Source organism: Nanorana parkeri, unplaced genomic scaffold (assembly GCF_000935625.1).
Source record: "Nanorana parkeri isolate BGI_ZX_2015 unplaced genomic scaffold, ASM93562v1 scaffold172, whole genome shotgun sequence".
In the NCBI taxonomy this organism is placed as follows: domain Eukaryota; kingdom Metazoa; phylum Chordata; class Amphibia; order Anura; family Dicroglossidae; genus Nanorana; species Nanorana parkeri.
This window is the reverse complement of record NW_017306440.1, coordinates 1,931,406-1,944,223: the sequence shown is the minus strand read 5'-3', so window position 1 is coordinate 1,944,223 and position 12,818 is coordinate 1,931,406. Positions and strand designations below refer to the sequence as shown.

General features: G+C 43.0%; 1 protein-coding gene across 1 annotated transcript in view; it reads right to left on the bottom strand.

Annotated features, from left to right (window-relative positions):
• Positions 1–7,702, bottom strand: part of LOC108785637 (transmembrane emp24 domain-containing protein 11-like) — a 13,371-nt gene extending 5,669 nt beyond the window's left edge. Inside the window, exons 1-3 of the mRNA XM_018554753.1 lie at positions 7,570–7,702; positions 3,156–3,256; positions 714–839 (exon numbers count right to left, since the gene is read on the bottom strand). Of these exons, the coding sequence (XP_018410255.1) occupies positions 714–839; positions 3,156–3,256; positions 7,570–7,702 (360 nt within the window). The remainder of the gene's footprint in view (positions 1–713; positions 840–3,155; positions 3,257–7,569) is intronic.
• Positions 7,703–12,818: the final 5,116 nt, after the last annotated feature.

The following is a 12,818-nucleotide window of genomic DNA, read 5'->3' as shown; positions in this document are numbered from 1 at the left end:
TGACAGGATCGAGAGGTGAGCGAACGCCGGTATGTGTTCGCTCACCTCCCGATCTACTGAGCCGACCTGTGACAGTCTCATTGTCACAGGTCGGCTAGAACTATGAGGTGGGTGAAAAGCACTCACCTCATAGTTCTCCTTTAACTGTGAACAAAAATGTATCTTATTTGTGTATCACTCGGCTGTAGATCCTCAAATCATCTCTGAATTCATGCCAACACTGTCCTTCCTTCTGGAGGGGGGCTACTTTTGTTCCCCATGGTCCTTGTGTGTGTTAAGTAGCCACCGCTCCAAGCTCGCTCCCATGATGGACTACAATCTCAGGTTTAGTTTACTCATGTGTATGGAGATTGTAGTCCATCACAGGAGTGAGCTTGGAGTGATGACTACTTAACACACACAGGGGCCATGGGGAACAAAAGTAGCCCCCCTCCAGAAGGAAGGACAGTGTCAGCACCAGTTCAAAGATGATTTGAGGATCTACAGCCGAGTGATACACAAGATACATTTTTGTTAATAGTTGAGGTACCTGAATGTATTTTTTAAGAATGAACTCCTGAGTTTACTGTCACTTTAATTCCATTTGTAAAGAAAAAAGGAAAGAACGTTTGTTTGTGCATATATTCTTGCAGAACAAAAGATTAACAGATATTTGCAGGTTGAGTGGCCAGCCCCCATGCGTCACTTGTTCTGGACACTAGGACAATACGTACCAATCTGTTTGACGCAAACGCAATGAGGTTTGTGGAATTCGATTGCATGCAGATAGCATGTTCTCCAGCAGTGTGTGACGTAAATGTAAACTTTCCATCCGGTCCGTACAATTTGGAGAGCAGTACCTGTAGATATACCAATATAAATGATATGAAGGCAAGCATTGGCAAGCTTACAGTGCAGTGAAAGATGCCGTATATCAATGTGAGTTAGCCAACTTCTGGACCACAACAAATATGGGTAGCCATTAGAGTGTACTTATAAGGAAACAAAAAATTGGAGACGGAAGCGCCACTACCCGGAGCAATAAATGTGGTAGAGCAGGGTGTAAGCGTTGGTGATTTACTCACCTGAGGCTGGGTGAGCATTCGCTTGTACTCATCAGATTGCGGTGAAGCGGATGGAGTGGTGGTGGGGGTGATCCCTCTTCTCCAGGGTGGCGTAGCGATTGGACCCAATCAGGCAGATGGAGACACAAGAAAGCGAGGGGGTGAGGTATGCAGTGGTGGGTGAAGAAGAGGTGGGCTTCTGTAACTCACCGTGAGGATATTGAAGGGCGACTCTCAGCGATGACGGTGCGGCCACGGATGTGCCTGGGCGGTGGGCCGTCGGAAGGTCCTCAGGACCTCTGGCACAGGTGTCCTCTGATGGCAGGTGCTGTGAAGAGGTGGAGCGACGTGGTGTCCTGGATGGGGGGACTGGAGAGTGATGGAGGCGCCGGAATGGCAGAGTGTTTAGCTGCCGTGGCTTTCTGACAATCCGACGGGGCTGTGACCTGCAGGCGTTTGCTGGGGAGTCCTGTAGTGCGGGTATTGCAGCGCGGGCGGTGTCTGTAGACGGGTGGAGTGTGGGAGACCCTCAGGGGAGCGGTGGAGACCGGGTTGACAGGCTGACGGCAAACCTGTGGTGCTGGTGTTGCGGTGCAGGCGGTGTCTGTGGACGGGTGGAGTGTGGGAGACACTCAGAGTTTAAGTGGAGACTGGGCTGACGGCGACGCGTTTCGAAGGTGAAACCTTCTTTTTCAAGCCGAAGTTGAGGGAAAAAAAACAATTTTTTTTCTCAACTTCGGCTTGAAAATCACCCACAAGTGATAACCGGTGTACCCACCAAGTACTGCCTCTTTTTTCCCCCCCGCATCTTCCCCCTATCTCTGACAAGCGCCACACAAGGGGTAAACTCTCTCAATTTTTCATTAGAGTGTACTTAGTCCTTGGAAAGAGGGGTGCCTAGTTACAGGATCTTAGAACTATTCTCTTAGTATAGCAATCTCCAAGCATGCGGTACAGAACCATGCACTGGCAGAAATGAATATCGCATCATCTAGTACATTTTATCAGAATGCTTTTAAATATTCTGAGGAAGGGGGCATGCCCCTGAAACGCATCAATCTAGCTGACTGCGGCCGGTGGACGGTGATGCGACTGGAGGAAGCCGTGATATGGGGCGGAATTATCCTGGGTTAACCGACAGTGTGGCCCTTGGCCTTTTGACAAGCGTGATGAAAGCATTTGTTTGTGAGTACATATACCCTTTTTTATTCATTTAAATAAAAGATTTTACATACAGAACTGGCAGAGCGCCAGTTTTTTGCTTTTAAATATTTGTCTATGCATTTAGCGCTTTAGCATTGCTGAACATGATTTCGATGGAGCACAAATGAAACACTTTCATCATCTGTGCACAGGCTATAAGCACTTGGAGTGTAAGATTTTGGGCTGGTTGGTTTTTGCAAATACCAATGAAGAAGGTTATGGAACAATAGACCTATGGAAATATGGACTATAGTTGAATAGTTTTTGGCTGTTAATACTGAATGCATTGTCTACTGATATTATAATTCACTGTTTATCCTCACATAGTATCTTCCATGTACATTAATATTTGTATAGGTTACATTACATATACATTATAATTAGAACTTTATTAGAGGTAGGGTTAGGTTACCAGCACAGTACACCTTAGTAACAATCATTAAAGAAGACCTTTGGGCCTTCCCTTGCAGTAGGGCTACCCAAGCTCTTGTTTTGTCTAGAGGAATGAATAAAGCAGATATATTCACCCAATTATTATCGGTCCCGCGGAAGTCATCGCTCACCTCTTCCCCCCCTGCTCTGGCTGTGAAATGTCCCTTGGTGTCCCCACATCTAATGCAAGTCAGTGGACCTGCATTAGATATGATGATGTCAGCTGCCCTTAGACTGCTAGAGCCCAGAGGAGAACAGGTTGCGAGGATCAGGTGAGTGCATCTGCTTTATTCCATCCCCTAGAGAATAATGAGCAGATAACCCTTGCAGTGTGGGGGTAGTCCTACTGCAAGGGAAACTGTTTAAAATTCCTGGATTTCTTCTTTAAATAATTCAGACCTGCAGAGTAGAAGCCTTAAACAAGTCATGAATAAAGTAATCAGCAGAGAGAATAGTCCTGTATATTAGAGCATTTACCTCATTATTCGGAGCCTTGACAGTCACAATCATTCCAAGGCCGGGAGCAGAAGCAAGGAAGTCATGTTGGCCTAAGTCCCACTTTTGTATCTTGTAACGACCTTATCGGAGAACAAAAAACACAGTGTGGTTAAGGGGTGGGGAAACAAAGCATTTCGCTTTGCAAAAGCAGAGTGTTCAGTTCTGGGGACAAGCAGACTGGACAAGTTGGATTAGGGTTCTGTGGTCCCATGACATTGGCACATGTTTATTTCATGACCAGTGACCTCAAAGACAGGTGATGCTCGACTGGCCTTGATGCAAGATTCATAATACATGTTAGTGACCTGTCGTCTGCAGCTCCTATTCCCAATGTAACATTGGTAGTCAAAAGCTGTTTTAAGTTAGTCTTTAAATGGTAAAATAGCAATGTTTCTTCTTTGACATAAGAGGACAAACTTGTATCAAACCTAAGATTTGAATTAGGCAAAAAGCAAAGACTAGGCTGGGGGGAAGTTAGTATTAGGGTTACAGTGAGGTGTAGTGTCTGGGTTGAAGCTGTATAAAGGTGTTAGGTTTACAGGGATGGTTTGTCTGAGAATTAAAGCTATGGTTACAAGGAGAGTTAGTGTTAGGGTTACAAGAAAAAGCTAGTGTTTGTATTAAGGCCTCTTCCACATGGGCTTTCCGTATAGGTTCATCTGTCAGTTTTTCAGGCAGATTTGATCAGAATCCTTGTATTAGTCTATTGGCAGCTGTATCTGACTCCATCCAGTTCCAGAAAACAAAACAGAACCGAGTTCTGTTTTGATGGACCTGATTGTGACGGATCCGGTGTAGTCTCAAATAAACGGTCACATGTCCACCTACATCCAACTCCCCACAGACCTAAAATGGGTCCAGTAAGATCTTCCATTGTAACAAAATGGATGTTGGACATCCTTTCCAAGTGATAGTAGTAAATCACCAGCACACACAGGAAATAGCTTCAATCTCCTTCATGTAATTTATTAAAATGTCACATCGTGCCTTGCATGCTAATATTTCGGGACGGCGCAGGGACCCTTCATCAAAGCGACACAGTGACACTGTCGCTCTGATGAAGGGTTCCTGTGTGGTCCCAAAGTGTTAGCATACATGGTTGTGTGTGAGATTTAGGGAGCTTCTGTGTTGTGGTTACAGGGAGAATAAGTGTTTGGGTTATAGGACAGAATAGTGTTTGAGTTACAGGGCAGATTAATGTTTGGGTTACAGGGAGGGGTAGTGTTACAGAGGGGATTAATGTTAGGGTTACAGGGTGGGTTAGGGTTATAGATAGGTGTAATATTATGGTTACAGAGAGGGTTAGTGTTAGGGTTATAGAGAGAGTTAGTGTTAGGGTTACAGAGAGGGTTAGTGTTAGGGTTGCAGAGAGGGTTAGTGTTAGGGTTATAGAGAGAGTTAGTGTTAGGGTTACAGAGAGGGTTAGGGTTATAGAGAGAGTTAGGGTTACAGAGAGGGTTAGTGTTAGGGTTACAGAGAGGGTTAGTGTTACAGAGAGGGTTAGTGCTAGGGTTAAAGGTTGGACTAGAGTTAAAGGGAGGGTTAGTGTTAGGGTTACAGGGTGGGTTAGGGTTACAGAGAGGGTTAGTGTTAGGGCTATAGTTTGGGCTAGGATTACAAAAAGGGTTCATGTTAGGGCTACAGGCTTTGTCTAGGATTACAGGGAGGGTTAGTGTAGGGTTACAGGATATGTTAAAGGTTGGATTACAGTAAGGGTTAATGTTTGGATTACAGGTAGTGTCAATGTTTGGGTCACAAAAAGGGTTACTTGCAGAGTTGTGTTTACTGGGCATAAATTGGACTGTAACCAAGTAAAATATTAACCAATAACAAAAAAAAATAATTTTGTTATTTTAATAACCCTGCCGTTTCAGTGACGACCCATTTTATTTATAAGGAGGGATGTACGGAGGGATGATATTAAAAACACTATATATGTATACATATTGCATTTTTTGTAGTCGCAGTCCAGCAAATATGTTAAGGTAAATGTGTTTTTAAAATCATCTGTATACACTGAGGCCATGAATATGTAAATATAATGATATGCCTTCAGTTTTCAATGTACGGTACTTCACGTATAAGAACCCCACGGAACAATATCTTACATTTTCCAAAGTTTCTGAGTCTAAAATACAGATGACATCATTGGCACATTGTCTGATGTTTTCTGTCACAGTAATTGTTCAGTGTGTACAGAATTCATGACAGAACTGAAGTCATTTTGCAGCCTGGGGATCATGCAGTACAATGAGTTGGAGGACACCACGGAGCGATATTGTTCCAACAGAGTTTTGCTCAGTACTGAAGTTTGTCCTCACACTGACCTCTCTTTAAATACAAGATATCTACTGTGTGTATATTTTATTTCAATACTATTTCCAGGTCTTCAGATATAGTATGAGGCTGAATTGCTGACGCCAGAGGAACTCGGGCAACTACCAATTTAAGAAAGAGGTCATCAATGGCAGCCTAAGTTGTTTCTCTTATGACAGGTTTGCTTTTACGATGATGAAACGAGCGGCAGTCTTACAGCCCTTGAAATATTGTCTACTGAAAGCCTGTGACTGAAATTGTCTGTCAACAGCAACTAATCATAGAAATTTGTATTCTGTTGTACCACAGGGCTCCTCTCTCTGTTTTTATAGAGCTTGCACACTGTACTCTCTACCCTCATACCACAACCAACACCAGTTTGTACTCCTTGGCAGTGCGCTTGATTTTGTCGCTTTAATCATAGAAATGATTGGTGAAACCTAATTGGTTTAATTTTGCATCAGCTCTAGTTTTTGTGTTCACTTTCTCTTCAGCAGATTTATTGAATCAGCTCCATTAAAGTCAATCCCTGCCCAAAATTTTTTTTAATGCAGTCCACTCCCCCATCTTCTCCTGGATCAGGGGTAGCCAAACGTCAGCCCTCTAGCTGTGGTGCAACTACAAATACCATTCGGCATTGCAAGACTCTGACATCCATAGGCATAACTTCCAGAGAAAGGGGCATGATTGGATTTGGGCCATATGTTGTGCTCTCTTCTATCATTTATCAGGTGCTGATTAGCAAGGAGAGGGAGGACTGTAAGCATTGACATTGCTCAGTGCATGCTGGCCCTGCAACGTTGTCACCCTCCTAGAGGACGACTGTAGGGCTTACAGGATGACCAGGGATTTTTGAAGGAGTAAACAAGAATTGGTAAACGTACAGTTGTATGTATTGAGTTTCTAGAAAAACATGGGATTTTTTCACTTTTGGGTATAGTTATACTTTACTTTTTCGAAAAGTAGGAACAATGACGCAGACATGATAAGCTTGATGTTTGTCATTCACAGGAAAAATTAACTCTGGCAAGTAATCTTTGTATACGCTTTGGGTTATATTTAAAGCGCAGACCATTTCTTTTTTTCCAGTTTGGATAAAGGTGGGAAGTGTAGAAACCCCATATAAGGTTTAATTCTTGTCTGTATCTCCACAGTTGAGATTCACCCTCTCTATTTCATGACCGACAAAGCTAGGAAGTGAAAGGAAGTGTAAAATCCAAATTTATAAAATGGTTACCAGTGCAGGAGGTAAGGGGATATCTTCCAACATACCTTGTCCTTTGGCAATTGTCTGGGTGGAGATTTCCTTAGAGTTACTAAAGGGCCCAAGTGTGAGTCCAATTTTATACCAACTTCTGGCCAAGTAAAAAGACTGCATCAATATTCTGTGTCAACTGTATACCCTGAGCAGGCATATGGGACAGGTCCATGTATACACCGATCAGCGATAACTGCGATAACTGCGATAACATTGACCCCCCACCTAATATTGTGTAGGTGCCTTTTGGCATCCAAAACAGCCCTGATCCATCGAGACATGGACTTCACTAGACCTCAGAAGGTATGTTGTGGTATCTGCCACCAAGCCATTATTAGCAGACTCCTTAAGTTCTGTAAGTTACAAGGTGGGGCCTCCATGGATCAGACATGTTTTGAAGCACAACCCACAGATGCCCAATTGAATTGAGATCTGGAGAATTCAGAGGCCCAGTCAATACCTCAAACTCGTTGCTGTGTTCCTCAAACCATTCTTGAACCATTTTTGCAGCGTGGCAGGGCTGAAAGAGGCCACTGCCATCAGAGAATACAGTTTCCATGAAGTGGTGTACTTGGTCATCAACAATGTTTAGGTAGGTGGTACGTGTCAAAGTAACATCCACATGAACGGCAGAACCCAAGGTTTCCCCAGCAGAAAATTGCCCATAACATCACACTGCCTCCGCTGGCTTGCTTTCTTCCCATTGCACATCCCGGTACCATCTCCTCCCCAGGAAAGCAATTATTAATAATAATTCCAAACTAAAAAATAAAATTGTAGTACCTTAGGATTTTTGTAGTACTATTTGGAAGTTCTTACCTGTGACCAGCATTTCAGCAGGAAGATCCTCTATAATGCATTTCTCTTCTTTTTCTGCGGAGTGATAGTACATAGCATTCGCCAGCATCCAGACACTGAGAATGATCACTACACGTGTTACAGTTGCTGCCATGTCTGTAGTCTCAACAAACGTAAATCGCCAGAAGCACAGATGGAAGTCAGCGTTCACAATGAGCTAACAGCACTATACTGATTCTCATGGGAAAAGCCATCTGCTTGATATCTACCTGTTAATTTTTAACATTCAGAAATTGCAAACTTTAACTCTAGTTTTACTAGAAATATATTGAAGAAGCTATAAAAAAAAAAAAAACTATTAAAGCCTAACTTCACCCAAAACTTTTATTGTTAGTTTTGGACAGTGTGGAGAAGGACTAGATAAGGAGTACCTATGGCATATATAGGCACCAAATGACGGGTGTATGGGACTGGATCTCTAGATATTTAAAAGAATGTTTTGTAATAATGTGTAACAGGGTAATGGGGACATGCTGTGCAATCTACTAGGAGATCAGTAATTGTAAGTACACATAGTCAAGGCCTTCTGAGTCCCTTAAGTTTTTATTTGCAGTCTTGACCTCCAATGGTGAGACTTTCCCTAACTCTCTGTTGGGACTAGGGACCAATCAGGCTGTGCAGCATTGCACATGTTCCCAGTAAAAATACTGACATGAGTGAAGTGCAGAGGGAATGACATTCTAATTTTAGAAAAAATCCAACTGACAATGAGCAAATCCTCACGGCATGCTGCCACAGTTCACAAATAAGTGTGCCATGCTTTGGCCGGCCCGGTTGTAATGCCCAGACACCAATTGGCCTTTTACATCTCATCAGCAAAGATGATTCAGCCCATCCACTCCTGGAACTCCCTCTACTTGTTTACTTAGTCCATCAGTTTATCCAGCAATGTGAATCAGTGCTCCACATTTAGTGAAAATCAACGTTTAAGTGAAGTGTTTTGCTCATTATTAGCTAGGAAGGTTTTTGTGAGAATACAATTGAGTCCTTACCTACACATGAATGTGAATATATTCGTTTTTTACTTAGGCCTGCAAGAACAGTACCTTGGTTGGGGGAGCCAACTGTACCTGGGTTGAGGGAACATCTCACCACCATGGTCCTGAATTGTAGTAAAAACTTAGACCTGGACATGGCTTACTTCTATTATAACTGACCAAATCAGAGAAATTCATTCGCACTTAAAGAAGAACTTCAGGGATTTAAAAAACATACCCTTGCAGTGCGGGGTAACTGCCCATTTTGTCTAGGGCAGTCAAATGAAGCAGATACCTGATCTTCAGTCCTGCCGGACTGCTAGACTGGTCCTCACAGCCTCTTTTTTACTTGGCTCTGTTGGTCTAAGATCCATTGACATCATCATGTCTTATGCAAGTCCATTGGCTTGCATTAGAAGTGAGGATGCCAGAGACATATTCCATAAACGCAGCATAGGGTGAGAGAGGTGAGCGCTGACTGCCATGGGACCGAGGATCAGGTAACTAATACATCTTTATTTGACCACTTCCCTAGACACAGTGAGCACTTAACCTAGAAGTGCGGGGATAGCCCCTCTGCAAGAGTAAGTTTTTTTAAATTCCTGAAGATCTTCTTTAAAATATGCTAGATCAGTGGTTCTCAACTCGTGGGTCGCGACCCAAAAGTGGGTTGCGACACCCTCTGCAGTGGGTCGCGGCGTCATGTCTGAATAGACCGGCCTGAGACTGAATAGAGAGGGGGAATTTGTGGTTCAGCCTGTGTCAAAATGTTATATATATATATATATATAATGTTGCTGAATACTGCACAAGTTGTTTTGTGTAATAAATGTAAATGTTTCAGAAATGAAATCATTTTTGGGTCACGCCTTAATGACCAAGGAAACATGTGGGTCCCGAGGTTACACGGGTTGAGAACCACTGTGCTAGATAATGTGAATCACATTTTCAATGGAGAAGTCATTTCACCAAATTTTGCATTAAAATTGTCAAAATTCATTTGCATTGCTTTCACTCAAATGTTCCATAGGAAACTACTTAGGTGTGATTTGCTTTAAAAGAAAGATCAAATGGCTTTTTTCGATCAAAAGCCATGTGATCATGGTGAGACGTGGCTTAGATGACAAAGGGTTAGGGTTAGTAGGTACCTCTGTTGCTCAATATCTAACAACATGTTATACAAGCTAAGGTCTATGGGCATAGATGAAATAGTGTGCACGTGGATAGAAAACTGGTTACAGGAACGTGTACAAAGAGTATCAGTTAATGGCACCTTTTCAGACTGGGTTGAGGTCATGAGTGGCATGCCCCAGGGTTCTGTGCTGGGCCCCATGCTCTTCAACCTGTTTATTAATGATATCGGGGAGGGAGTAAATTGCTATGTGTCAGTGTTTGCAGATGATACGAAAATTGGGCGGGTATTTAGACAATGTAAAATTACAGGAGGATCTGGATGAAATCGGGGAGTGGGCAACTGTATGGCAGATGAAGTTCAATGTTGATAAATGCAAAGTAATGCACTTTGGAGTTAAAAATAAACAAATGGGCTATTTGGGGTGCTGTGTCCACATGTCCACATGATACGCTTTCTCCGTGGCTACAACTCCGATACTTTTTGTGTCCTTTAGTTCATACAAAGGCAACTATCGTGAAACCCAGCATATATCGGAATTTACCTTATGGACAGCGTCTTGTTTTTGTCTTTATACCAAAAATATACGAATACATCTGGCTTTTTAAGCGGCATGTCTCCTAATTGTCAAGAAAATTTCTTTCATTAACCCACTCATCTACTCATGAGTTTATGGGCGGTTTGCAGTCATATATTTTCGTGTATATATATTTATCTGTTTGTTGTGTGTATATATTTATCTAATTGTTTGATTAATGTATTTTTCTGATTTTTGTGTACGTAGAGTCTTAGAGATATGGATTTTTAATGAATAAATAATTTATACCTTCTTCACCATTTAATTGGTATGTAGTTTTTGTAAAGAATGGTGGGATCCCCTCTCACTGGGGAAAACTTATTTTTCTAAATAACTTTGAATAGTTAGGGGACCCCCATTTATATCTAATTTATATTAGAGATATTGTGCATATACCTTCCCTTCCCCGTTCTTTTTTGCTAAACTCTTTACGGTTAACTCGGTAACAAAGACCAGAGGACACCACCAAAAATTGGTGGAAAAAAAATGTCAGCACACGGGGCGCAAGGGGTTCTTCACAGTTAGAGCGGTTAAGGTCTGGAACTCACTGCCGCAGGAAGTGATTTCAGCTAAGAGTGTGGAATCATTTAAGAAACTCCTGGACGAGTTCCTCGGAGATCACAATATACAGGGGTACAGGTACTCCTAAGAACAAAATTACACATGGGCTCATACACACGCACACACCAGCTCAAACATAAATGCATACATGCAAAAGGTTGGACTTGATGGACTTGTGTCTTTATTCAGCCTCAAATACTATGTAACTATGTATATGTTCCCAGTTAACACAGTGCCATCTTTCACAGACATTTTGGTGAAGCAACAATTTCCAATTTGATTTTCCCCTATCTGTTATCTGTGAATAGTTGAAGGTCTTTGGAATGTGCAACATCTGTATCAGACCCAAACTTGATGGTATCTCTGATCTCTGGAGCATTGTGATTGTGACTCCAGGCCCACGGCCCATCAGCCCGTCCTTTCATAAATAAAATCCAGTAGCTGTACTGGAGGTAACACACCAAAGATTAAAAGGCAAAGCAGACTCCGTCACATGGAACTCGAATCCCATAATGAAAATTTCAGCTGGATTCCGGTTCTCAGAAGTATGAAACATTACATCCACAGATAATAAATCTAGAGTGTTTTTCTCAGGAAATATTCCTCCTTCTACATAGTGTAACCTAGACATGGAATCTTGCAATTAATCTTACTAATAGCATTACCATGTGTGGTTTTGCAATCAGGGTATACCTCAAATGTAATAATAGGTCTACCCTGAGGACAAACCTGTCCTTTATTAATGAGAGGTCCATACTGCCAGAAAATATTAAAGAATAACCAATATGCAGTGGTATATACTATAACCCTGTAAGTCTATATCAGGTACAAAAATGATTTTATGATGCAGTGGTTGCTTTTTGTGCTCTACACCTGTACAGGCTCTGATATTGATCAGCACAAACACCTAATTTAAAGATGTGAAGAAAGGTCACCGACCCTCCAAAATCCAGCACAATGTGTCACCTTGAGGAAGGGACCCTGCCTGTCCCCAAAACATTGGCAATTTTGACCTATGTGATGTTAGTGATGCAACATTTTCTTTGCATTTTGCAGTGCTGTTGACCTATCTTCACATCTCTGAGTGAGGTTCATGCTTGGTGCCATCCATTATGGTCACTTTCAACATTGGTCACATTGCTGTATGCAGCAGGCACTGCCAACAATGTATTGATCAGCATGACACAGTTGAGTGGTGGGAACAGAGTCATAGTTTGTGATTGTGAGGGAACGGGATATAGATAAAAGTATTAGTTGGTTATATTAATTGAATTCACTACTCCCTATCTTGAAAAAGTGTCCAAATTATTTGATCCATACAATTGTAATTGTAATATATTAGGGCCACCACTGACTCACCTGGTAGTTGTTCTTTTGGTATTGTGTAAGCAGGATGGGATGGAATGTGATGTGACAATATGAGGACAGCACTAGAAAATGCAGGCAGCTCTTGCCAACCTTTGTGATTGTCTCCTGTATGATACAGGCGGACAGCACCTCACTGGACCCCCCCCCATCTGCTGGTCTGTTGCAGAGCAATACCGTGTTATACTAAAAGTTCTCACAGCAGTGGCGTCGCTACAGGGGGGCGAGGGGGGGCAATTGCCCCCCCTAGGTTATTGCTTGCCCCCCCGCCAGGGCCGGACTGGCCATAGGGCATGTCGGGCCGAACACAATCAGCCTGATTGTGTTCAGCCCGCACAGCCGCTATGCCCGATGCAGTGGCGTAACAACTGGGACCCCCGTGGACTATGGGGCAGTGCAGGGTCCCGGTGTTAGAACACCGGGTCCCGCACTGCCGACTCAGTAAGGGGGCGGGCTCTCCTCTCCCGACCACGTCCCTAGTTACAGGCGGCGGGAGAGGAGTGAGTCACAAGCCCCGCCCCCTGCAGTGAACACAGAGTCTGGCTGAGAAATCCTGCGCCGCTGGCTGGGTGAGTCAGAGCCGCCGGGGACGAGGGGG